Raw genomic sequence first — 25,363 nt, 5'->3', positions numbered from 1 at the left:
CTGTAGTCTATGAAGTTCAGTGTTACATCATGCATCTGTTGCATCCTCACAATTTAAGAGGCTTCATACTCTCAAACTTTTTGTCAGTCTGACAGTGGTGAAATGCATCTCATAATAGCCTTAAAAATAAGAGCGGAGAGTGTTAGCTGTTGAGAACTGTCAAGCACATCATTTGCAGAGCACTAGAACTCTCGCATGCACTTAAGGGGAAAAGCAGAAGCCCTGTGTTAAGATACCTTGTGGAACGTAAACGGCTCATGTATCTCAGTCACTTTAAAGAACTGTGCTTGAAATTCAAGCCACTTAAATAATTAATCCTTTTATTACTTGCCAGTACTGCTCTATTTCACAGCCAAGAGGGAGTGGAAGGCTAAATCAAGTCTCAAACTATCGTATGCCTAAATAAGGCTGCTGTACAACATCTACACTAGTGCTTGCTTTATAGCCTGTAGCTGGCATGGTTGAAAAACTCGGCAAATTTTCTGAAGGATTGGCATACTGATTAGGCAGCTGCACAAGTGCTGCTGCTGCAGACTTTAAGGGTAACAAGAACACACAAGGATACTCATTTTCTTATTAAGGGTGTTGTGAAAAATTCATTGAATGAAAACAGCTGCTGCTTCAGCACAAGTAGCCAGAATTTCATTTATGTGAAACATCGCATGAAGCCTAGCCTGCAGAGAGGAGAACTTAAAAACCTCTAAGTCAGTGGAGGACCAGCTTTCTTAACTCTGCAGCACAAAAAGGCTGAACTGGAACACCTGTACTGAGAGGGAGAGCTAAGTTCTTAGCCCCCACAAAATACCACAGTAAGATTCCTATCTACAGCATTGCCAGAGTTTGCAAACTGAGGGTTCCCACATAGGAAATAAACCAACAGCAGAAAGATGGCCGACACTGCATTTGTCTCAGCTCTGTGAGGTATAGAAAGAAAGAAGTGGATTCTAAGTGTAAGAGGCTCTAAAATACATACAGATGTAACTGAGAGAGCTAGTTCAAAATTATTGCTGGTCACTGTAAAATGAAAGAATTGCTAAAACGTATGGCACTTTTAAGAGACTAAGAAAGCAGCAGTTGCTTGTCTGTAACAACCCACACATTACTCACTAGGAACTTGAAGCTGTAATTTTGAAAAAGGGACTTTTATTTAAAAGTAGTGAAAACACTGGAAAAAGTATAAGTTAACCATTTGTCAGTGTCAGTGTGTTTAAGAAGCACAAAGTATATTCTTGCAGTTGTATACAGTAGCTCCAACATGTTAACATGATTTGCAAGTTCCTGCCTTCTTTCAGGCTGCTTAAGATGGATACAAGAAGGCTTCTCAGATGATTTACAGCAGTCGCTCATAGAACAGGAGATAGGCTTGTGAACTCAGTACTTTTGATACAGACACAGCTTGTACGTGGGTATCGCTGATGTGGAACCACTGTCCTTTTACTGGTTCAGTTTCTAAAGCTGTCAAGAATTTAGGAGCTAAAGTTATTACAAAGTTATTACAAAGAACTGAAGTACTTAATCCTGTTACTGTTCAGCAGTAAGAAGTAATTTGTAAAAATACTTGTAATTATTTACCTTGAGGAGATTGTCCTTTAAGGACAAGATCAGAAAGATGTTTGTTCATATTTCTCGTTTTAGCATAAGCAGTGTAGTGCCCAGACCTCATAGTTCCACTGTGCTCAACAACTCCATAGAGAGAGTATAATACTTTCGTACTCCCTTCAGCCACGTTCTGTAAAAGTGAAAGTTACAGTATGTCAGTCAGGTACTGGGTTTGAAACAGGCTGGAATATAAACACTTCAATCCGTTTGCCAGTGAAAGGGAAGTTGTCTTTACAGGTTCATGCAAGGTGCTACAACTACGATCAGTGGAAATACACTGACAGGCTCAAGTACAAGTTGCACTTAGAAGTTAAATTGTATTATCACACAATAATGATAAGCATTCTGCACAGATTCTGCTAAGCAGCTTAACTGTGAAAGCATATGAAAAAGCATATGAAAACATGGGAAAGGAAAATCTGTTTTTCTACTTACTTTACATTTAACTGTACAGAAAGGAGCCAAGTCTATCACTTCTGGAAACTTGATGTGCCTGTTAACTTTCCGTAGATTAAATCCAGCCTTAAACAGACAAAGTAGAGGAAAAATCCATAATGTTAAGTGTAGCATATTAAAACCATGCTTGCTAAGTAAATATTTCAGGTTAATTTTTTAACAATACAAAGTTAGTTTTACATTAGACAAAACTGTGAAGAAACAAGGCTGTGTTTTTTCCTCCAATGCCCACGGTCTCCTGGCAATACTTTGTTGCCCCTAGATGCTGTACCAGTTAAGATGGCTCTTCAACTCGCTCTTAAGGAAACTTTATGGTAGCAGATTTGGAAGAAGAATCAGGTCTACATAGTCATATAATTATGAAGACATCTCTTGCTTTTCAGATACTGTTTTATGCCTGATGATCTAATTTTAGATTATCAAAACTGACAAAACTTCTACTCCCACCTTATTCAAATCATCTTCCAGTAACACACTGGAAAAGCAAAGTAAGAAATGACACGTATTTTTTCCTTAACCATATTATAGTCCCTTGGAATATCCTACACATTTCCATTTTCTCTGTGGAATGCTTTTCATCTACTAAGTTACCTCCGTTAGTTTATTTATTTTAAGCATTTCAGTCAAAATACTTAACTTTAAACTGAGAAAAGGCAATGCTGTCTCTCAACCCTATTTATTTCCTCTTTTTCTTCCTGAAAAGTTAAAGCCCTAAATTTAAAATTTTCCAAGAACTTGAAGAAAAAGGTAAGTTACTTTACCTTAGCGTCTATAAATTAGACTTCAGTTGCATTGTTTTCCATTCTACTGGCCTATTTGTTAAATTCATTTAGTAAGGAATCCTAATCTATCTGTACAGAAATACAAGAGCTCACAAACTGCTGTAGTTGCAGGAAACAATGCTAACAAACTATTTAATACAGAAAGTAGTAACCACGGTGAAGGAATACACTGCAAGTCAGCTCACAAAAAATGTTGTCTCAATTACAACTACAAGTTTTTTTGTTTGTTTGTTTGCTTTTTCCTCCTGGAAACAAACACCCCAGTCGCTCCCACCACAAAATGAAACATAAAAAAACACCAAACAAAAACAACCCTGCACACAACTACCTCTCAGATGCTGAGAAAATAAACAAAAAACAGGCTTATAGGAAAATGGAAATATACTACCATTAGATCTAAGTCAAGCTAGTACTACATGCATATATACCTATTAAGTACATACATTTTACTAGTAACAACCTGTTTGTTACCTGTTGAAATCTCTTTAAGTGAAGAGTTAAAATTGGAGGAGCAAGAGAGATTAGCATTTGCTTTTTGGCATTAGTATAAACGTACTTCTTTTCACCTGCAGAAAAGAAAAACCATAAATTAATATCTAAAGAAATGTTACAGCAAGAATTTGATTATTTGCACTATTTATACTGTTACAATGTCATCCACTACAATGAGTGAGAAACTGAACACTCCCTTTAACATGATAAACTGTGGAACTGCCGTCTTGCAGCTCCCAATACCACAAAAGTAGCTGCTCACACTATGTCTAAGCAGCATCAGCAAAAGCAGGATGAATTCTTGCATGCTCTCTAGAACTCACAAATTGAATGTAGCTTTCATTGGTCTTCTGAGCAAACACAACATGATTTCCCTGTGACTGTTACAACAGAATTTTCATATTTGAGAAAGGAACAAAAGTCTGGTAAATAACCGCTTCCTACAATCATCCACATAATGAATTTCTAGATTGCAATGACCGTGCTAGCCCCAAACCCAAACCAAACCCATTCCTCTCTGACCACTCTTTTCTAGTCATCCATTATTCTGTACGCAAGCTTGTGAGCCCATTATTCTGCTGAATTAAGAACTTTTATTAGTCTGTGTGAAAGAGGTTCTCACAATCTGCACAATAAATGCTGTTCTACTGATCCAAGTTAAGTTTGAAGTTACATAAATACTGTTTTAGGAACAGCCCATCAACCACCCAAGCACTAGATAGGAACCCATATAGGAGCCCATTATGAAATTTGTTAAAAATAAAAAAGATAATTTATCATACTTTTTAAGTTCTTTGGTCCACAATGCCTTTGCGTACATACATCACAGAGTAGTTTATTCTTCTCACTAAGTTTCTCATTATGGGTAAATTGATACAAACAGTGATGTATTGAACCTTCTTCTGGGTTCAGGTCTTCCCTGTTTGCAAGGGTACAAAATGCCATTTCGGGATCTTCAGTCAGTACTTCACATGTCTTGGCTGGAACAGTTTGAAGGTCATCTAAGATGCTCATATCAGATTCAACATTATCACTCAAGTGTATATTTGAAAAGTCAGTAGCAAGCCCTTCCTCATCTTCATTTTCATCATCTTCATCTTTCAAAGATAGGTTGTCAAGGCCGTTGACAAACTTCATAGGAGAATCTAAAACTTCTGTAGGGAGATCCATGAGACACTCCTTTTCTGCACACTCTTGTTCTGGTTTTCCTGTATTTTCAAGCATGTTCTGAACTTCTCTTTCAGTTTCCTCTACACTTAACTCTTCGTGAGTTAAGCAGTGATCTTTGCAATCATTTGATGATTCCTCTTCTTGCTTCACATCAGGAGTTTCAGAGTTGATTTCTGCCTCTCCTTCCTGGTTATATTCTACATCTTTTTCTGACTGTTCAGTAGCACAGATATCTGTCAACTGAAGTACCTTTCCTTGGAGCTTCTGCTGCCGGCGCTGGCTCTGCAAATTGGTAGATATAATGTATAAGCATATAAAAAGTTTCAATGACATTTAGTACTTCTAGCCATTTCTTTATCAAATTCTTTGTTGTATGTCATAGGTGTCAAAAGGGGAAGTTATCCATGATTTAGTAATCCGAGGTCATCAGTTTAACTAACACTGAATTTATCCTTGCTCAGATATAGTCCCCACTACACCTCTGAATATTATCTTATTCGTATCATGGCAACTATTAACAGAGCATGTAACTTCTTCATAGCTATGACACATATACAATTGATCGCCTTGGTTGTGCATTTGACTGAGGAAAAATTCTAAGCCATCCCCTCCTCCTCTATCTAAACTGAGGAAGCAAAAATAACCTTTTATTTTTTTTTTTTTTACCATAAGTTGCAAGTGCTTCATTAATAAAAGTGAAATATTTATCAAAACCAACCTTGGCTTGTTTTTTGGCCAGTTTCTTTGTTTTTTTCTGAAGGTGCTTACTTGTACCAACGGGCTCATCTCTCTGTTTAATGTAACAGCCATCATTTTTATCATCTTCTTCATCTTCAGATTCCTTTTCTTTGTTTTTTTTAGCATTTCTCTCATTTGTATTTTTTATTTTCTACAAGCAAACAAAAACCACAAATAATAAAAACACAAACACACACATAACCACAGAAGTAGATATGTTACTGTCATGAATAACAACACAGAAGTTCAGAGGAAACTGCATGTTATCTGAGTTTTCAGCTCAAAACATAACATTTCACTAACTCTAACATACGACTAACACATTGATGCCAGCCACCCTAAGGCTTACGAAAGAGACATCTCACTCCAGAAGGAGTCCACATGAAACAATGACTTGCAGAATGAAGCAGTATCAAAAAGTATGTCTATCAGGGCTGAATTCTGAACATATAAAAGAACATTACCTTTGCCTCTAACAGACATAAATCTAATTAAATTCACTGAGGAGTACTATTTCACTCAATTCGAGACATTTTCAGTTGAACTGTGTGCTGCACAATTTGTACTATTGTCCTTTATTTGCTTCTGTTAAAGCAAAATTTGTTCATTGCAGACAATGTGAACCCTTTGGTTGAGGGGATTTAATTTCAAAAAGCATTCCTTAGTTCTTGTGTGAGCAGTGCTACGTGGCAAATCTGACACGTTATGTATGCAGATCGCCAGTATGAAACCCAGAGAAATCATTTTTTCCTGAGTGTCAGTTTTTGAGATCAATCATGTAAATCAAAAGAGATCAACTTACACGAATAACTCACCTGAAAATCTTACTTTCTACCTTTTGGGGGCAAGTTTATTATTTTAACCTTTGAAACACACATTTAGAAAGCAGCATAAATTAATTCCCTCGTGATTATAGAATAAAGGTAGTTTTGTTTGCTTATATGAAAAGAAGTCGGACATAAAGCACGTACAGTTTCTTACCTGATCATCTGGTACAGGAAGTGACAAATCAAGGAAAGATTCATGGACCAAGGACACCTTTAAATGAACATTAAAGAGTCCAATTTATTTTTCTGGAATTGGCTGGCTTGCTGTCAATAGACTTATCAGTACGTATCCTTGTTTGCATTCAAAGTATTCTTTTACTTGTGTGTACAAACGTAAAACAAAGCTGTTGGTAAATGTAGATAACTATCTATGACCAAAATCTACCAGTCACATTACTCCAGAAGAAATGGTTTCCCAAGTTTCCGTTTTCTTGTAGCCTAGCACATGGCAACCCAATTTTGTGCCTATGGGATTGATTCTGTGATCAGGTGGGATATTCATCTAGCCCACTCACTAATATCTGTTATTAGTTTGTTCTCAGGATGCATTATCCCCACAGTGCCTTCTTCCTTATTTCCTCACTATCCCACAACCATTCCCATGTGCAAAAGGGAGATCTAGTTGTCTGATGGAAAAGGAAAGAGTTCCTAGTAGCATGCTGCTGAAACAGAACAATTCATCTACTCTACAGCTGACACCACTGGAAGGTGTTCACCAGGAATCTGAGTAAATTTTTTTTCGGCAGAGGCAGCTTGCTGATACTGCTGCCCTCTTTCTTTTTGGAACTCTTTTGAAAGGAACTGGAAGATTTTCTTCCCTTATGCTATAAAGCTAGCTTCTAGTCAAACCGTGCCCCTCTTCAAAAAGCACGTAGCTAGTCAACTCAGAAACATATTAACTGAAGCAAATCTCTCTAACTCCACTTATTTCTACAGATTACTCGTTCTGTGGATTACATAAAAACATGCTCTTGGGTATTTAAGGCAGGCAGTTTACTTACTGTTCTGCATTCCTCACACATAATTGTACTAGTTAATTCTCCACCAAAGATTCGATCTATGAAACTTTTTATTCCCTTTTTCTTCTCATATTCTGGAAATTGACAAAGTAAAGTTAAAAATAGTAAAATTGTAGTAAAAATTGTAGTAAAAATAGTAAAATTGACAAAGTGAAGTTAAAAATATTGCATACAATATACTCAACCAATTTAACTGTGAAATACCAAATTAAAAATGCAGTATGTAAAATGTACATGGCATGTATCAGCACCTGTTCTAGTTTACTTAGGAAGTACAACAAGATTCTTAAATTAAGATCCTTTTATATATTAAAGAAACGTGTGTGAAAACACATTTACAGAAGACACTTTGACTGAACTGACAACTTCGCTGCTTTCTCAAGTCAAATGCATTTTTTAATTTTCTCAGAACTACCACACCCCAGTAGAGTTCCTGTTTTCTCTCTGGATTTAACTCAGACAACTGTCTGAAGCTAAAGAAAAACAAGCAACAGCTTTCATCAGTATAAATGCTCAACTAACAAACCCAATTTCCTCAAGTTATATTTCCCGTGTAGCACATACTTGAGCTTAAGCTTCATCTTCTAACCAAGACATGTTGAAAAGTTTAAACATTCTTCTGTTCGTTTTTTTTTTAAACTGCAATAAAAATCCAACGAACTTGTTTTTGATAACACTGATGAATAATAATGAGCTGTAAGTATTGTGCAAGTCATTACATTCATGTGCTAATACCCTAACTTCTTTCATAATATTTGAATAATTAAAAACTACCCAAACATTTTTTAAAGTATAATGACTGTAGAATCAACTCTCTTTTACTCTGGTACAAAAGAAATGCCACTGAGGTCAGTAAAACCTTTTAACGGACCATTTAACATTTTCAAGCCTTATGTTCTAGATACACACACATTCAAGATGTAGCATAAAGTTTATTAAATATGTATCTTTTAGTTGTAACTGTTACCATTAGTTTGTGTACTTGAATGAAAAGAAAAATGTAGTGTACTAACACGTATTTTACCTTTAATTTTCTTTTTCAGTTCTTCTTCATTTTGTTTGTTAGAGTCTGTCAGAGCCTTCAGTATTCCAACACTTACTCGCTGAAATTTTCAGAACAGATTGACATTGCACAATTTCTTAAACTAATTCAGTAAACTTTACAAAATGATTCATATGGGGAAAAAAATCTTTACTAATTAAGAAAATCAATACAAACAACACAACTGTCTATGAAGATGCAATAGTTCCCTCACTTTGATATTAAAAAAAAGCCAACCAATAAATACACCATAATATTGCAATTAGTATATAAGAAATATTTTAACATCTTTATGTTAAAAGACTTCCAACATCTTTGCTGGCAATATGGACAGTGGGATCAAGTGTACCCTCAGCACGTTTACTGATGACACCAAGCAGTTGACACGCAGGAGGGAAGGGATGCCAGCCAGAGGGATCTGCACAGGCTTGAGAGGTGGGCATGTGAGAACCTCATGAAGTTCAACAAGGCCAAATGCAAGGACCTGCATCTGGGCTGGAGCAATCCCAAGCATAAATACAGGCTGGGTAGAGAGTGGACTGAGAGTAGCCCTGAGGAGGACTCAAAAGCAGCGTGGCCAGCAGGGCAAGGGAGGCGATTCTTCCCCTCTGCTCTGCTCTCGTGAGACCCCACTTGGAGCATTGTGGTTCAGCTCTGGGGCTCCAGCAGAAGGACATGGACCTCTTAGAATGAGTCCAGAGGAGGGCCACGAGGACAATCAAAGGGCTGGAGCACCTCTACTGGGAAGAGGGCCTGAGGGAGTTGGGGTTGTTCAGCCTGGAGAAGAGAAGGCTCTGGGGAGACCTTACAGTGGCCTTCCTAAAGGAGGCCTACAGGAAAGCTGGGGAAGGACTCTTGATCAGGGAGTGTAGTAATAGGAGAAGGAGTAATGGATTTAAACTAAAAAAAAAAAAAAGAAATTCTGTTTAATAAATTAAAAATAAATTTAAAAATAAAATATAAAATTTAGGTAAGATATTAGGAAGAAGTTATTTACTATGAGGGTGGATGGTAAGGCATTAGACCAGGTTGCCCGGAGAAGCTGTGGATGCCCCATCCCTGGAAGTGTTCTGCGCCTGCTTGGATGGGTCTTTGGGCAACCTGGTTTAGTGGGAGGTGTCCCTGCCCATGGCAGGACAGTTGGAATTGGATGGTCTTTAAGGTCCCTTCCAACCCAAGCCATTCTATGACAAATTAACACTAGGATGAAATACTTTTCAAAAATAGAACTGGACAATTAAAAAAACACAACAACAACAAAAAAAACAAGAACACCATGGGATTCCCACAAGCGTTCTTTCAGACTTTTCAGAAATGAACACAAAAGGACGTGATTTAGGATGACTGCACATGCTCCAACTTATTATTTCTATAGCTTTGGACAAGTCAATCTACTTTCTGAAGGTCAGCAAACATTTATATGAAAAATGTTAAATTAACCAAAGACCCTTTAGAGCAAACAAAACTGAACCTTTCTACTTGATTTTACTGAAAGAGAATAGCCAGTACTTTGCTTTCCAGAAATGCAGAAAACACCACTGCTTTTGAAACTTACACAAGTGCAACCTTTAAGAGATACAGGCCATGAACAAATTTCTTCCTTTGAATATTCTTTTGTAAAATTAAAATAGCAATACTTGTGGTTGCTCCTTTGCAATTGTACTACTCAGAGGCTGCCAGGTTCTACACCTCTGTTGTAATATGCTGCAAGTGCCTATGGGCAGCACAAGGGGTTGACTTCTGTGAGAAAGAATGCTTTTTCTCCCCTCTGATGGGGTTACAGTCTTGGTCTGGGATAAGAAGAGGAAAAGTATAGGCAACTGTGAAATTACCACTCACTTGGATTTCTTCTGCTCTCATGCCATCAAGTAAGTAACGAAGCAACTCTTGACTGTCTTGCTGCTGGTAACCTTTAAATCGTATTGCTCTGTTAAATTAAGTGTAAATTGATAAATGAAAAGTATAATTGACCTTTGAGATAGACAAAGTAAAAACAATTCATTCCAAACATACAGGAACAAAGTCTCAAGCATTCAGGTATACAAGAGCAACAAATGTAGTATGGTAGTTTCTAAAAATGTAAGGCTAGCCAGTCTGAGCGTATCACTGAGTATCTTTCATTTTACTTCTGTTCACTTATATTTCGGCTCTTTATCCTTTTTTTTCCCTAAACCTCTGTACGCATTATGGAAGTTTTACATGTTGTGATGTGAACTCAAGAAAAAGAGGAAGAAAACTGACCTTTGTTTAAACAACTAAACATTTTTATTTCCATACTCACTATACCATGCGATTATACAGATACTCACTTTTTACAAACCTGAGCAAAAAGTTCCTTAGGGGTGACCACCCCTTTCTTTGTCTCTTGCATTTCTGTCAGGAACTGATACGTGGCTAATGTCAAAGGACCTGGCGGTTCTAGTTTTATTAGCTGAGGTTCCTGTTTTAAACAGAAGCAACAGAATTGTTTGGCCTTAATTTGATGACAGATCTTTCTGGAATTAAGTTTTTCCTTGTCTAAAATTCCAAACTGACTAAATTCCAAAATTGCAGTATGTTAAACTGACAAAAACAAACAAGAAATGGTTTCTCATCACACAGTATCAGAACACTGGGCTAAGAGTTCTTAACTATTTGTTGCTTAATTGCAACTCTGGATTTCTTGCTTTTATTTAGGAAAGTATTACCATTTCTTAAAATGCACAACCTTTCTTTCCCAGCCAAATCTCTATTGTAATGATACATGTATTATTTAAGTTAGTGCTGAAGACATCCTATAGCTTCCTATGTTGCATTTAGATAAATTGCACTATATCAAAAATTACGTTTTCATCGCTTCAGAACTAAAAGGGCACTACTGACTTCAGCAGTAGCTCTATTAAATTCAATGGTGAAATTCCCAGTGATTTTACATTTTAAATACTAACAATGTAAAACATTTTAAGTTAAATAGTTTAAAAATACAGAGTATTGTTTGTTTCTTTAACAGAGTCGGGAAAAACAAACAAACAAAACACTATGGAGGCTGAAGCTTATATACCATAGATAACTCAGGTGACTCAATTTTAACTGTCGTGTCAGGCATTTTAGCTTCTTTAAGCAGCTCCCTCAGGACTGGAGTTTGTGATAAATTCTGTAGAAGATAAAAGAAAGAAAGGATTGGTAGCCAGGGAACAAGATGAAGGGCAAAGGAGTTCCATTTGCCATGGAATTACTCTTCTGCAGACAGACCTTTTGACACAGTCTACTTACTACTATCTGTTTTTAAGTCAAAAGGTAAAATAAAATATTTCCTTGGTTAAAACATGTTAACAAATAAAACCAAACTGTGTTTACTAAAACCTGCAAGTACAATGGGAATTTTGCTTAAGTAAAGGTTCAGTGTCAAGACCTAAAAAGCCCAAGAATGCATTTTCTGAATGAATACATACAAAAAAAAAGTTCATTTTATCCAAACACTTCCTGTCTAATGTCCAAGACACATGAGATGGCAATGCAATATGCTCATACAGTTAATATTTACCTCTATTTGACTTCCTGTTGTTGAGAGAGAGTATTTTGTTTCAGTAAACACCCATAGTCTTTGGTTATTAATCTCTCACATTCTAAAAGGGCAGTGAGGGTGATGAACCTGACTGTATTTTTATTTATTTATTTTTTTTACTAAATTAGGAAGTTGGCATGCTTAATCTCTATAAAGAAAAGATGCTGTCGCTCAAAGACAAGGCAATTGGTTACATCTTCGCTTAGTGCAAGTCTGAACCTGCAGCTCCATTCCTTCATACTGTTCTGGGCCAACACACTATTTTTAAAACAAACCCACCATTCTTAGCAGATAAAAATCATATTCTAGTTGTGCTATAGTACAATAGAGTCAAGAAGACACTTTTTTTTGGCCTTTTTTTGCAACTCCTTTTTTATTCCACTTAATTATTTTTAAAAGCAGCAGTAACTACTGTACCTGCATCACTGCATTAAAGAAACATGTATTCCCCAGGTTACTAAGTCCTTTAACTGTCACTTCTGAGTTAGTACTTGAATGAGAATTCTCTTCTTTGAGCAAGACTTCTTTTTCTTGCTCATTTCTGCTGTCTTTTTCTACCTTTTTACTTCCAAGGTCTTTATTCTCTTGCTGTTTTTCTGCTGGAACAAACAAACAAACTTATGTTAACCCAGAAACAAGGAATTACCTAGAAAAATGTTGTTACAGGCAGCAGCAATGTATAACATTTGAAGTTTAAACATATTAAAATTATGTAATTGTATAGCTGCAACACTAGTGGTTTAGTTTCCTAACTCATAGCACTTAGTCTAAAACAAGCAAACAAACATTTGAAACAATTTCAAAGCAGCATAGAATTTAAACATAACACTTAGTTTGCAAGCCATTAACGCCAACAATTTCTGAAACTCAGCATGTGTTACATGAGATTTCATTCTTGTTGCAACATCCTCTATGTTAGGGGGTTTCTACAATGTCCAGTAGGATGACATCTGAGATTATACCCCTCTTTACACAGCCTTGTTGTCTGAAATGAAACACACAGGTTTCCCACGGTCAAAGAACTCTTATGTTCACTACATTAATTTAAATAGATGAAACAGAGGTTCATGCTCTTCAAGTCACATTAGATATTTCCCCCCTTATTACCTTGTTGTACAGCTCAGAAGTTCAATGACCTGTTAAACAAAACCATAAACGAACTCTAGGTAGTTTTCAGAGTAACACCTGTAGTGGTTCTACCAGTTTGACAGTCTAGTCTTGATAAGGTTTCCAATGTATGGGGCTGTGAGCCAAGACTGACTTAAGACAATGTAATGACAGCTCAGAGAAAACAAGGAGAATGGACAATACAATCTTTGCAAATGAACAAGAAACAGTTGGAACACCTGAGGCAGACAACTTCATCCAGGTATTCATCAGCATTCTAGTTCAAACCTAAGAAAAAAAAATATTCTGGCAACCAATTTAAGTTCAAATTTTAAATGTAGAGGAACCACCTATCTGGTAAAGACTGATCAAACACACCCAACGATTCTGATCCCTTGTGGTGAAAACTCAGTTGATTCCTGGTAACCTTGAGTTAAAGTATTTGATATGAAAATACTTCCAAGTATTCCAGTGGAAGTGCTTTTTAGAGAGAGAGTTTTGCAGAGCACAGCATGTTGTGGAAACTATGGGAGTTGTTTAAAAGAAAAAAACAAGCAATGAAAAAAACACAGCAACAAAAACCAATAACTGTTTTGCAGATAGACAGCAGGCTGAAAACATCATTTTAGAGAGTTCTCAATGCACTGCAGCTACATATACTAAAAAGAGAATTTGTTTTTTGTGGCTGTGCATCATGCTTCTTCCATTAGGAAATAAGCTGCATCAGCTGGAGGCCTAACCATTCCAGCTGACACATTCAAAATGTTTACAGAAGTACTTAAAAAATAAAAATCAAGTTACCCTTAAGCAATGAAAATTTAATGTTTTTCCTCAAATCTCAAGAAAGACTGAGAAATATCAATGAATAAATATGACTCTTCTGAATACTGAGAGTCAATTCCTAACTCACAAAACAGCCCAATGTCATACTGATTTTTTCCCCCTCTTATTCCTGTATTTCTGGTTTGTAAAAGATATGGGGACACCAAACAAAATCTTGGTTGCATTAAGTGGGCTAGCATGTTACGATTTAAAAACTCTGAAAAAGAAAAACAAAGGAATAAATTTGCCTTTTAATTTACCATAAAGTGCTCCAGAAACTAATTCTTGTACATTCTCGATTTGCAGAACTGTCTGCTGCATTAAAGGGACTTTCTGACTTACTGTCTATATATATACGCTATAGTTACTTACCTATACGTGATGAGTCATGACAGACTTGTTTCTTAACATATTCCACAGTCTGGCCCAACCGTGATGAAGTACTGTATGGAACTTCATTATTACATATGTAGCACCTGTATCAGCCCATCCACCCCCAAAAGAGAAAAACAATTAATCCTATTTTTTTTTTTTATTACAATTCCTCAACTATTTACTTGTTTGATTAAATTTATTACACAAAGTTATAAAATTACAAGGTTTGTTTTGTGTGTGTGTGTTTTTTTTTGTTTTGTTGAGATATTGAATTCTTACAGAAGTGTTCAATTTACTTCGGATTAAGAAAGTAAGTTAAAAAGTATCTTCATTGAAGAATTTCAGTGATGGGAAGTGATGACCTACAAACATAAATTAGACCCTTAAAAGATGTTCTTACAAAACTATGCTACGTGCAAAAGAAGTGCTGGGCAAATTTTGCCCACATGAAGAAACTGAGATATTAGCCCCATAGGAAACGATTTGCCAATTTTATGGCATGGAAAAAAAAACAACTGTTTATTCTAGACAATCGAGTGTTTCATTATATTTAAACTGGGTAATTGTGCTCCATTAGTCCTGAATGCCTTTAAAATTTTATTTTGCTATTTTGTTGCAGATATAAACCTTTTAATCTTTTTAAGGGGAAAGAAAACATATGGTTAGACCACTGATTTGTTTTAAACAAAATTGCGAGAGAAGCTGCGGTAATAAAGTCTTGACTAAGAGTTAAATTCTGCCAGAACACATACAGCATAAGGAGAGTTGTATGAACCAATTTTGTAGTTCTGCCCAATCAACTCTTTGAAGAGGTCACAAAAGGTTTTGAAGAGAACGCAAATACTTCTGCACTTTGAAACACGTCAATTACAGTTATTAGGCACAAATGCATTTAGCAGATCTCAGGATTACCTTAAGTCAGACTCGTTTCTGATCTTAAAAGAAGCAGAAGTCTGCAGTACATTGCCTTCCTATATCTCTAGCATCCTCAGTATTCGCTGAGAATATTCCTGCTTTTTCATGTCTCAATGAGAGAAAAACAAAAACAAAAAAAAATCTGGCACTACCTGTGGAATCTTTGAGTATGTATATTAACCAGACCAACATTCTCACTCCTGGAATAACATACAATAGTTATTTCCATGGGCAATTTTTTAACCAAATAACCTTTCAACTGTCAACTATTTTTAATACTTGAAATTATTAAGGGATTGAAAAGATGATGATAATGATGCCTGTTTGACCAATGGGTAAAAGGCACACTGAAAACATGTACAGTAGCACCTGCAACCCCCAAATTGCAGAACTTAATGGATTATTAGAACTCTCCTCTTTCTCTCCATGCTCAAAACCATTTCTTTAGCAGTGTGCAGATATTATTCAAGTACAACTTCAATCATGTATGCATGCACACTATAGACATTTACTCATACATTCATAGAATTAATCAATTCTGATTAAAACTGCTTTTGGCTTTTGCTTTTATGTACTAATCCCAGGGTGAAATATAGTTCTGGACTGTAGTACTGATTTATAACAATAATTTACACCCAATATACGATTCCTGTGAATAACCTCTTGGACAAGTCTGTACAAATGAAAAATTCTTGAAGGAAGCAAAATACCAAGTAGGCTGATTTAAAAACTACAGAGATTTTAGAACTAAGAAAATAGTGTTTAGAAACAGTATTTTTAACAGTGATTTAAAATCACAAAAATAAATTAATTAATTCATTAGCAATATATATTTCTGGCAATGTCCATTTCTGTTCAAGAGTACAATGAAAACACGCGTCATCGTACATACATGCGAAATATGATCAAGTAAAGAGATAATGTTATAGAAAATGAACAAACAGTAAGTTTATAAAAAGGTGACTTTAAGCAAAATCAAAACCAAGTCAGACACAATATTTCTGCATGGCACAGTTTAGAATATTAAGGTTTTCCCTTACATAGCAACACTCTATTCCTTTTAAGAGAAGGACATAGTACCAGGGAGATAGAATTTGTATCGACAGATCCACTGGCACCTTGTAGTTCTACAGCTGTGCTTCTTAACTATACCTATGGTATGAAGAGGTCATAATTATTGAGAAAAAAAATGAATCAAGTTTTTCATTAAGTGTGCATCAGGAAGGAGCTTCCCCCAAGGACGGAAGTTAAGATTTAGAGCTACATAACATGCTTCCATTTATCAGTATTCTGATCAAGGAAAAGCAGTAAAATACTAAACCAACGGTATTTACTACTTGGTCAATTCCAGGTTCAATTATGAAAATTTTCTAGATAGAATTTTAACAGAAGAGTAATATTTATTCAGCAGATCTTAACAAAGACTGCTGGGATTTTTGTGTGTGGAACGCTTTATATCTTTCTAGAGATAACTCCCAGAAATCACATAGAAAACACAAATTATATCCCAACCTCTGTTGCCTTCTATGTGTTAGCTGTTGCCTGACAAACTCACCACACACTCCAGTTGTCCAAACTGAGAACCAAACAATGGGGATCTGATCTTGGCGTTGTGTAATGCTTTAAAGCATGCTGTTCTTGAGAATTTCTGCCACAGCCCTATAATGTTGATAACCAGAAGTGACACAAAATCCAGTTGACTATCAACGAAACATATATAGTCAGCGTAAAAATAAAGTATTTAAATGAAAACTGTTTAATTATGTTCAATTAATTAGGATAAATAGATGGCTCTATTTCAGACATTTATTTCTGCAGAGAGAAAAGTACCTTACTGGATGCAAAATAACCATAAAGTCGCCTGAGGACTTAAAATCTAATTTACAAATTTCAGTTTGAACTGCTTGAAGAATGCAACAGAAAAAAAATATATAAATAAAACCTCTTCAGCATGCAGTTCTAACTTTAATAAACTAATGTTAGCACAAGATAATATGGGAAAATAAAAAATTAGGAGCATTAACAGAAACTTATATTTTCTTAGAGAAATAATTCGGACTTTCTAGGAAAGTCAGTCCTCAAGATTGTGTTTTCACCTTAAGTCTGCTAAATGCCTTTGTGCCAAGCTTCTAAGTACTGCATTTCTAAGTACTTCACTTGCAATTCAGAGCTGACATTTTTCATAACACTAAAGTATATCAAATCATCCATGTAGCATCACCTTTAAAATAACAATAAAAAAGTAGTTATAACAGTTTAAGTAAAAACTCTGTTGCTCTGCTATATTAGAAGGCACCGAAAGATATGAGTAGAAATTAACAAGAAAACAAGAGATACCCTATGGCCACATTTTAGACATAACCATATTGAAGGGCTTTCGTCGGTCTCCTCCTCAGATTTCTCTTGTGTCTTATTGTCTGCCTTGCAGTCCTGGCAAACATGCCATTCCACATTCAGCAGGGCCTTTTTCAGATGACTTTGTTCCAGTCCTTTACGAATATGCTTGCACATAGGTTCTACAAAATAAAAAGCACAAGAATGCTCTAGGTACCGTAACAAACATAGACATGTCTAGGCTTCAAAGACACAGGCTGCAATCCAGAAGCTATGATGACCTTTCCAGAGTCAAAGGAACATTGATAATTTAGCAGATTCACCAGAAAACTTTTCAGAAAAATACTTTGTTACTCCCACTTACAATCTGAGGATATTGTTGCTGCATCCTAACCTGTTACATTAGTAAAAAACAAACAAACAAACAAACAACTAAACAAAAAAAAGCCCAAGTATCACTCAAATCTACATCTGCCAGAGAAGCTGTCAAAGCTTTTGGATACCTACCTATTGTGCCCAGCTGTGAGCTTCTACTGTTGTGGGATTACATTTCCCACACCTCTGAGGGAGCGGCCACAGCCCACTACCATGGTTCCCAGTCTCCAAGGCAGCACCCTGCTGCCTACAGAAGTGGAGATTATGTATCCAGCTGAGCTGTCTCTGTGAAATTATGCTGCGGACTATGGTAGAAAAGAATAGCAGAATCACCCTATTGATATCACTATCACTTTGCATTCCAAGCCTACACCCAACTTAGGGCTGTAACTTCTGGCCCTGGTGTGAACTCCATCTATTTAACCAAACTCTGCTGAGAATGGTTCTCTACTGAGAATATGCATTTGCTGCTAAGACTGACACTTGAGAATGAAGAAAAGCCATCTGTAAACTTTCTCTATGCAGAGATATCAAGAGTGACAGACAACGCGCATGGCAAGCTGATTCAAGTTCTTCAAAACAACTAATGAGGAACATATTTTAAAGATTTTTGATTTTTTTTTTTAATACAGCATAGGTTCAGATGTTTATCGTCATCAGCCTACAACTCTTCACTATTTGCAGTTACAAATGTCTACATTTCCAAATACTATGTCAAATATCTGACAGTACGAATAGTCATCTCGAAGTCAAAAAGCACAGAGTAAAGAAAACCATGCTAAAAGGAAAGTGCCATATGTACTTAATGTGTTAAAACCGTATTTTTGTCAAACTCTTACTGAGTTACTTAGCTGTTTACATAATTCAACCGTCTTAAATCTTAACTCTACAGTTATTTTTATTTATTAGATCAGAGACAGCATAACAGCTCTGAATTTGTCTTTGTTGAGGACTGTATTCACAACTACAGCATCAAGATGCTAAACTCTTCTTCGCATGAGCTAAAACAAGTGTAAGTTACCATTCAATTTCTGACCAAGTGTACAGGATTTATCTCAGTACAAACAAGAGCCAAATGCAGCTATTTAGATGCATTATTTAAGCTGTTAAAAACAAACAAAAACCCACAGGCTGCATCATCAACTTCAAAATTGTATTTTTTAAATAAAGTTTTGTATCTTGGCTGTCTTTTTTTTCTTCTGATGGCAAGATCAAAGAAGCTAAAAAACCAATAGGACACAGAAGCTAACACAAAACCAGGACAAAAAGTTAAGAACAGTTAAGAACAGGGTAACATTTGAGTCAGTTAATTCAGTTAAGAACAGGGTAGCATCTGAGTATTAGTTTCCAAGGTCTTATCATTATTTTACAGCGCTCTTAAAAAAGCAGCAACACTGAAGATTCTTAAAAGACGTCAGTTTCATTTATACAAACCCACATTTATAACTATGTCTTCAAAGCCAGTGAAGCTACCTAGTGTAAAGGCATTCTGAAATTAAAGATTTTGCAAGCCTTCTTTGAGGTCAAAACAAAGATCTTTTTTTTTTTTCTCTGTAGGACTACAAGACTTCTCTGCAGAAACATACCCAGCATATCCAGAGACTCATCAGACTGTGCAGTTTTGCCTTTGGTGCGTTTCTTTCCCATATTTGTAGCCCGTAATTTTCTTTAAATAGAACAGTGACCTAGCAAGGAAAAACAGGAAATTGGAAGTTACATTTTGGTTTTACTTAATAGTTGCTAAACAATAAATTATTTCCATGGCTGAGACGTCCCTTTAAGTGAATTAACTTGTTTGACATTTTCAAAAGAAATTAAGTTGATTATACTTTAACATGAAACAACTGTAACTGTGGTAGAGACAAGATGCCAGTGTGAATTGCAAAAAAACAAACAAACAAACAAAAAAAAAAAAAACACCTTAAATCAAAAACATCCACCTTGTTCCTCTTGTGCACTAAGTTACATATCGAAAATCCTATACACTTTTAGGACTTAAACTCTAAGTAACTGAAAACAGAGGGGTTTTAGGAAATGGAATTCGGTTTGTCCTTGTTAAATCTTTAAAGTTTTTAAATTTTTTTCTTGCAATTACAATCTTTCAGTTTTCTTTATTGCAAATTCCTTCCATCTTTTTAAAAGTCTGACACATGCGAGCACTCTTAACATATTTAATCCAAATTCAAAAACAATGCAAATTCCAAATTTTAAATTTCCTTTTTTTTTTGAGGGAAAATTTATCATTGCCATCCCACCATAACAAGCAAATACGGGGGCTGGTATTTGGTATGCCTGTAAACCTTTCTAGACAAGAGTGACGTTCCAATAGAGCCCTAGGCCAAGTGACTCCCTTCAAAAACTTGGTGGCTACACATACAGCAAGATATTCCACGCCCCACCTCCGCCCTTGTGAGGCCCCACTTGGAGTCAGGTCTAGGGCCCCCAGCACAAGAAGGATGTGGACCTGTTAGAATGGGTCCAGAGAAAGGCCACAAAAATGATCAAGGGGCTGGAGCATCTCTCCTATGAAGACAGGCTGAGGGAGCTGGGGTTGTTCAGCCTGGAGAAGAGAAAGATGTGGGGTGACCTTATAGCTTGTCTAGTGGCCTTCCAGTCTAGCAGCCTTCTCCCTTAAGAAGGCCTATGGGAAAGCTGGAGAGGGGCTCTTTGTCAGGGATTATAGCAACAGAATGAGGGGTAATGGTTTTAAACTAAAAAAGGGTAGAATTAGATTAGATATAAGGGGGAAATTCTTTACCATGAAGGTGATGAGGCACTGGCACAGGCTGCCCAGACAAGCTGTGGATGCCCCATCCCTGGAGATGTTCAAGGCCAGGCTGGATGGGGCTTTGAGCAGCCTGGTCTGGTGGGAGGTGTCCCTGCCCATGGCAGGGGGGTTGGAATCAGATGATCTTTAAGGCTCCTTCCAACCCAAACCATTCTGTGATTCTAAGATTTCCATCTTTTAGTCTGTATTCTATAACTTATTTCACAAATATTAAAATTGGCAGTTGCAGTACATTGAAAACATGAAAGCTAAAAAGGTTCAAAATTGAGTCTCTGCAGTTTTATGCAGCCTTTGCAGACCTGCCTAACTCTGTTCTCCACCCCTCAAGTCAGCTTCATGTGAATGTGTCAGCACGCCACTCCATCTGACTTGTAACATCCATCCTTTCAAAACTATTCCTTACCTTGAACTCAGCACCACACCTGCCCCAGCTGAGCAGCTGCCTGCTTGGAGCTGTCACAGCCATAACTGAAGCCAGCTCATGGGGATCAAAGAGCAAGTAAGCCTGTGAGAGTTTATACATGATACCCATAAAGAGTTTTTTGTACAAAGAATCTTTTCAGAGGCGTACTTTTAGAACAGATGACCCATTGTTAAATGACAGGTAGGCAGCCACTTCAAGAGCAGAAGCATCACCTTTTACATCTAAGCATTCAATTAGTTTGGAAAGAGAAATGACAGCTCATCCAATAAACTCCCTCTACAGCCTGTCTTTCCACACAAGCTACAAAACTCAACCTTTTACAAGCAACTCTAAAACATTAATCATAGAATGGCTTGGGTTGGAAGGGACCTCAGAGACCATCTGGTTACAACCCCCTGCCATGGACAGGGACACCTGCCACTAGGTCAGGTTGCCCAGGGCCCCATCCAGCCTGGCCCTGAACACCTCCAAGGATAGGGCATCCACAGCTTCTCTGGGCAATCTGGTCCAGTGCCTCACCACCCTCACGGTAAAGAATTTCCTCCTTATATCTAATCTCAATATCCCTTCTTTTAACTTAAAACCATCCCCCCTTGCCCTGTCATTATCTGATTGAGCAAAGAGTTGCTCCCCATCATTTATGAGCCCCCTTCACGTACTGAAAGGTTGCAATGAGGTTCCCCCAGAGCCTTCACTTCTGCAGGCTGCCCAGCCCCAGCCCCAGCCCCCAGCCTTCCCCAGCTGCCTCACCCCTGGCAGCGCGGCAGGACAGCACCAACGCGCAGCGCTGTTCACTTAACCCACGCCGCGTGGGGACAGACTAGTCCGACAGGCTCCTCTCCAGCCTTTTCCACGAAAACAGCCTACGCAGGATAAAGCACGGCGGGGCTTAATTTCGCTACCAATTTAATTTCCACCAGCGAGCAGCCTGACACATCCCGCCCTCCTGCAGCCCCTTGTCCTCCCCTCCCCCCCCGCCGCCCACGTGCTGCCCGGTCCCGCCGCGCAGCCGGCCCCGCCCCGCCCACTTCCGATTGGCCCTCGCCCTCCTCAGCGCCTTAACTGACAGGCGCCAGAGCCAATAGGAAAAGCCAAGTGCCCCCGGCCCGTGAGGCGCCCCGACCGCGAGCGGAGCGCCGCGGAAGCGAGACGAGGGGGAACGACGGCGCCGTGAGGAGCCCCGCGGGCACGACGCGGCATTGCACAGCCCGCCGCCTCCCGCCCCTCACCTGCTACCAGCGCAGCGGTGCGGACGACTAGGCAGCGCATAGCGTCTGGGGGCAGCCCGGCCACTTCACCTCAGCGCCGGGCAACGGTCACCGGCTGCCGCGCGTACTTCCGGCGCGCTGCATGCTGGGAGCGCGAGGGAACGGCAGGGCGGAGGGGAAGGCGGGGAAAGGGCTGCGCATGCGCGGTGGCGGAGGGTGAAGCGGGGAGGCGGTGCCCTGAGGGGGCGGGGAAAGTGGGCGGAATAGGCGGAACATGCGCAGTTGCGGGCGGTGAAGCGGCGGTGCCCTGAGCATGGAGGCGGTGCTGGCGGGGGGAGGGGAGAAGGAAGCAGGGTAATGGCGGTGTCCCAGGGTGCCGCCCTGACCCCGAGCCTTTAACGGCCCCCACAGCGCGGCTGTGAGGCCCAGGCGGGTTTGTTGTAGCTGCACGATGAGCTCCCGTAATAAAGCCGCTCTTTTCTCCCCCTGCTTTCTTTTTCACTTAGGAAGCCGCGGAAATGGCCAGCCGCGAGGAAGCCGAGGTGCAGGTGTCGGAGCTGGACTTGCTGTGCAGCATGTTTCCCCGTGAGGAGGAGTTCCTCGTCACCGACCCGCTGGCTCTGGCAGAGCTAAAGCTCTCCGCTGAAAGCGAGGCCGCAGAGATGCCCTCTTCGAAAGTCCAGTTCGTACTCAACGTAAAGCCCGAGGTCCCCGGTGCCTCGATGGTATCGTAGAGATGTTTGTTTGGATGCCTTGGGGGTTGGCTTTTCAATTCTTATCCTATAAATAATATCGTGGGGTTTTAGGGTTTCCTTGAACTTTACGTTTGATCATTTTTAGGTGGAATTCTCAATGGTCTGTGCTTTACCGTTTAAATATCCAACTGTTCCACCAGAAATTACGGTGAGGTATGTTATGAAAAATACAGATGTAATACCCAAATCAGTCTTTTCTGGTTAGTTTGCTGTTAAATTAAGCCAGGTGGACAATGATGCTGAAGAAAAACCTACATGGATGTGATTTCTTCAGTTGCTTCAGCAAATAACAGAAAAATAGGAAAAGCAAGGAGTGCCATCTTCTGTACAAAGGGGTTACATGTAGCTGTCAGTAGGTTTGATGCTCAGTAAGTCTGTTGGTCAGTTTTGACAAGGCTTAACACTACTTAAAAGAGTAACAAGTTACCCAGTGCTTTTATTCTTCCCTTGTCAAAATGCTGTTACTCCCAGACTATTTTTGGGGGAACTTTTTTGTTTATAGAGGTACTTTCTATCATTCTACATTATATAAGGTTATTTCAGTCACCATGCTTACTTCTTATGTGCCTTTGTCTTGATTCTTATGTACAGATTGGTAGCACTATATGCGTTCTCAAGTTACCACAATAAATAAATGTTATTTATGTTTTTTTTTGTAGCTAATTTGACTTGAGTATCAATAGTAAGTGCATATCACCTGATTTTTTTTGGCAGCTTGAAGTAAACTGTTTGAAAAACATGATAAATCATAAGCATATTACAACTATACTTTTTTTTTTTTTTTAGGTCACCATTATTAAGCCGTTCTCAGCAGATTCAGCTGAACTCAGATCTAAAAACATATTTGATGCAAAACTGCAGTGGTGAGCCTTGCGTGTTGAGTGCAAGAGAATGGGTTAAAGACCATGCATCTGCTTACATTGACAGAGAGCTTTCATCCTCCTCAGTGATGACACCAAATGCCACGCAGTCAGAGGACGTCATTTTCACTAGATTGTGGATCTACAGTCACCACATTTACAACAAGCAAAAAAGAAAGAATATTATTGAATGGGCAAAAGAGCTGTCTCTGTCAGGGTTTTGTATGCCGGGGAAACCAGGTGTTGTTTGTGTAGAAGGTCTCCAAAGTAATTGTGAAGAGTTCTGGTCGAGGTTAGTTTTTCTTTATACTTAAATGCCATTACTAGTTAGAATCTTGTGTTTCTATGTGTTGCGTATGTGGCCAGTAGGTGGGACACTCAGCCACCTTCCAGCCCTTAAAGGTTTGCAAAGAAGTTTTTTTTTTTTTAATCATGTTTTTGCAACTCTGAATAGCCACTGTACTGCTTGATACAGCAGCCAAAGTTACTAATTCTTGCACATTTATTTCTGTTTTATATAACTCTGTATGTCAGTGGTATAGCCATGGACTACAGTAACCCAGACTTGTTAGATATTTGTGTTTATATTGCCTTACATTCATATTTTATTCTACTCACATCATTTATGTTTCTGTGTGGTGGAGGCTAACTAAGCATTACTGTTTGATTATAACAGCTATGAGAGTGTGACAATGCATGATGACTACATGAGAATTAGTACAAGCAAGGCAGAATTGAGCAATGAAATTGAAATTGCATCTTCATCAATTATTTTGTGACAAAAAGCGTTAGCATTTTTGACGGAGATAAAATGAAACAAGCTGCTGCTTATGGGAATACTTGCTTGTGGGTAGTATTCCTGTGACCAGCTAGGGAACCATGATCTCTGTCTAGAAGTTTGTGTACAAATTAATTGTATTGATTTCTGCGATAATAGCTATTTCGTAGTGTTTTCTAAAACAGTCTGTATTTTATGGATAGATTTATATTTCTCCACTTGCTTTCAGAGTAAGAAGACTAACGTGGAAAAGAATACTAATTCGGCACAGAGAAGATATTTCTTTGGAAGGTGGAGGACATGCTGAGATTCAGAAGCGAAGAAAGTTCTCCACTTTGGAAGAAAAATGTTTTGATGCGCATGGTCCCAGAGGAAATCATATGGATTTGGGGCAGCTATATCAATTTTTAGAACAAAAAGGATGTGCTGACATTTTTCAAATGTACTTTGGGGTTGAAGGGCATTAGGTCACCGTAGGCGCAGGTGCCTACGTTTGTAAGTTAATCCTCATAACAGATTCCTTAGCAGTTCTGCAGCTGTTGATCAGAGAGGGAATTGATTATCTTTGCTTGATATGACAAATCCAGTTCTCTATGAGAACAAGTATTCAGTTTGATCTGAGTAATGAAAATGACTGAATGAATGCTTTATTGCAGGTCCTGATTTTAAGGGAATTTAGGGGACGTAGCCAATGATGAGGAAAGAAAGTAAGTTAGCTAACCTATGGAACACAGGGTTTTAGCGAAGGAGTACAGGAATAGACAAAAATGAAGTGCGGACATCTGAGGAGAGGAAATATGATGTTTACGCGACATTACTGTTTACAGACACTACAGGAAGACTTTTTTTGGTAACAGTCTTCTACTTTGTATGTGAAAGCATATTAAGTCATGAGATTAATATATTTTATATAAAATAAAACGGTAGGGGCTGGGCTCCCTGGAAGCGCGCTC

The 25,363-nt window shown here is 38.3% G+C and overlaps 2 protein-coding genes and 1 long non-coding RNA gene across 4 annotated transcripts; 1 reads left to right on the top strand and 2 right to left on the bottom strand.

The window, feature by feature from the left end:
• Positions 1 to 1,121: 1,121 nt before the first annotated feature.
• Positions 1,122 to 22,170, bottom strand: USP16 (ubiquitin specific peptidase 16). Of its 2 annotated transcripts, none has more exons than XM_035315558.1 (18): positions 22,039 to 22,170; positions 19,184 to 19,282; positions 17,226 to 17,404; positions 16,444 to 16,547; positions 13,971 to 14,074; positions 12,087 to 12,268; positions 11,166 to 11,258; positions 10,435 to 10,565; positions 9,965 to 10,052; positions 8,108 to 8,186; positions 7,066 to 7,157; positions 6,219 to 6,275; positions 5,218 to 5,388; positions 4,112 to 4,781; positions 3,309 to 3,403; positions 2,035 to 2,121; positions 1,573 to 1,729; positions 1,122 to 1,455 (listed from the first exon to the last, which is right to left on the bottom strand). In XM_035315558.1, exons 2-18 carry the CDS (start codon positions 19,242 to 19,244, stop codon positions 1,331 to 1,333), a joined length of 2,475 nt encoding a protein of 824 aa, XP_035171449.1. In that variant the 5' UTR covers positions 19,245 to 19,282; positions 22,039 to 22,170; the 3' UTR covers positions 1,122 to 1,330. The 2 variants fall into 2 exon arrangements, with proteins under 2 accessions (XP_035171449.1, XP_035171450.1); XM_035315559.1 differs by having other exon boundaries at positions 12,087 to 12,265.
• LOC118160688 lies at positions 7,484 to 8,101 on the bottom strand. The gene is made up of 2 exons (XR_004747632.1): positions 7,610 to 8,101; positions 7,484 to 7,556 (listed from the first exon to the last, which is right to left on the bottom strand). It is a non-coding gene; the product is annotated as an uncharacterized LOC118160688 (long non-coding RNA).
• RWDD2B (RWD domain containing 2B) lies at positions 22,022 to 25,355 on the top strand. Its single transcript, XM_035315563.1, has 5 exons — positions 22,022 to 22,150; positions 22,524 to 22,742; positions 22,858 to 22,925; positions 23,559 to 23,924; positions 24,640 to 25,355. The coding sequence occupies exons 2-5, from the start codon at positions 22,536 to 22,538 to the stop codon at positions 24,875 to 24,877; spliced, it is 879 nt and encodes a 292-aa protein (XP_035171454.1). The 5' UTR covers positions 22,022 to 22,150; positions 22,524 to 22,535; the 3' UTR covers positions 24,878 to 25,355.
• Positions 25,356 to 25,363: the final 8 nt, after the last annotated feature.

Source organism: Oxyura jamaicensis, chromosome 1, assembly GCF_011077185.1.
Source record: "Oxyura jamaicensis isolate SHBP4307 breed ruddy duck chromosome 1, BPBGC_Ojam_1.0, whole genome shotgun sequence".
Taxonomy (NCBI): Eukaryota; Metazoa; Chordata; class Aves; order Anseriformes; family Anatidae; genus Oxyura; species Oxyura jamaicensis.
Note: the sequence above shows the minus strand (reverse complement) of the source record. Positions and strands in the feature narration are given on the sequence as shown.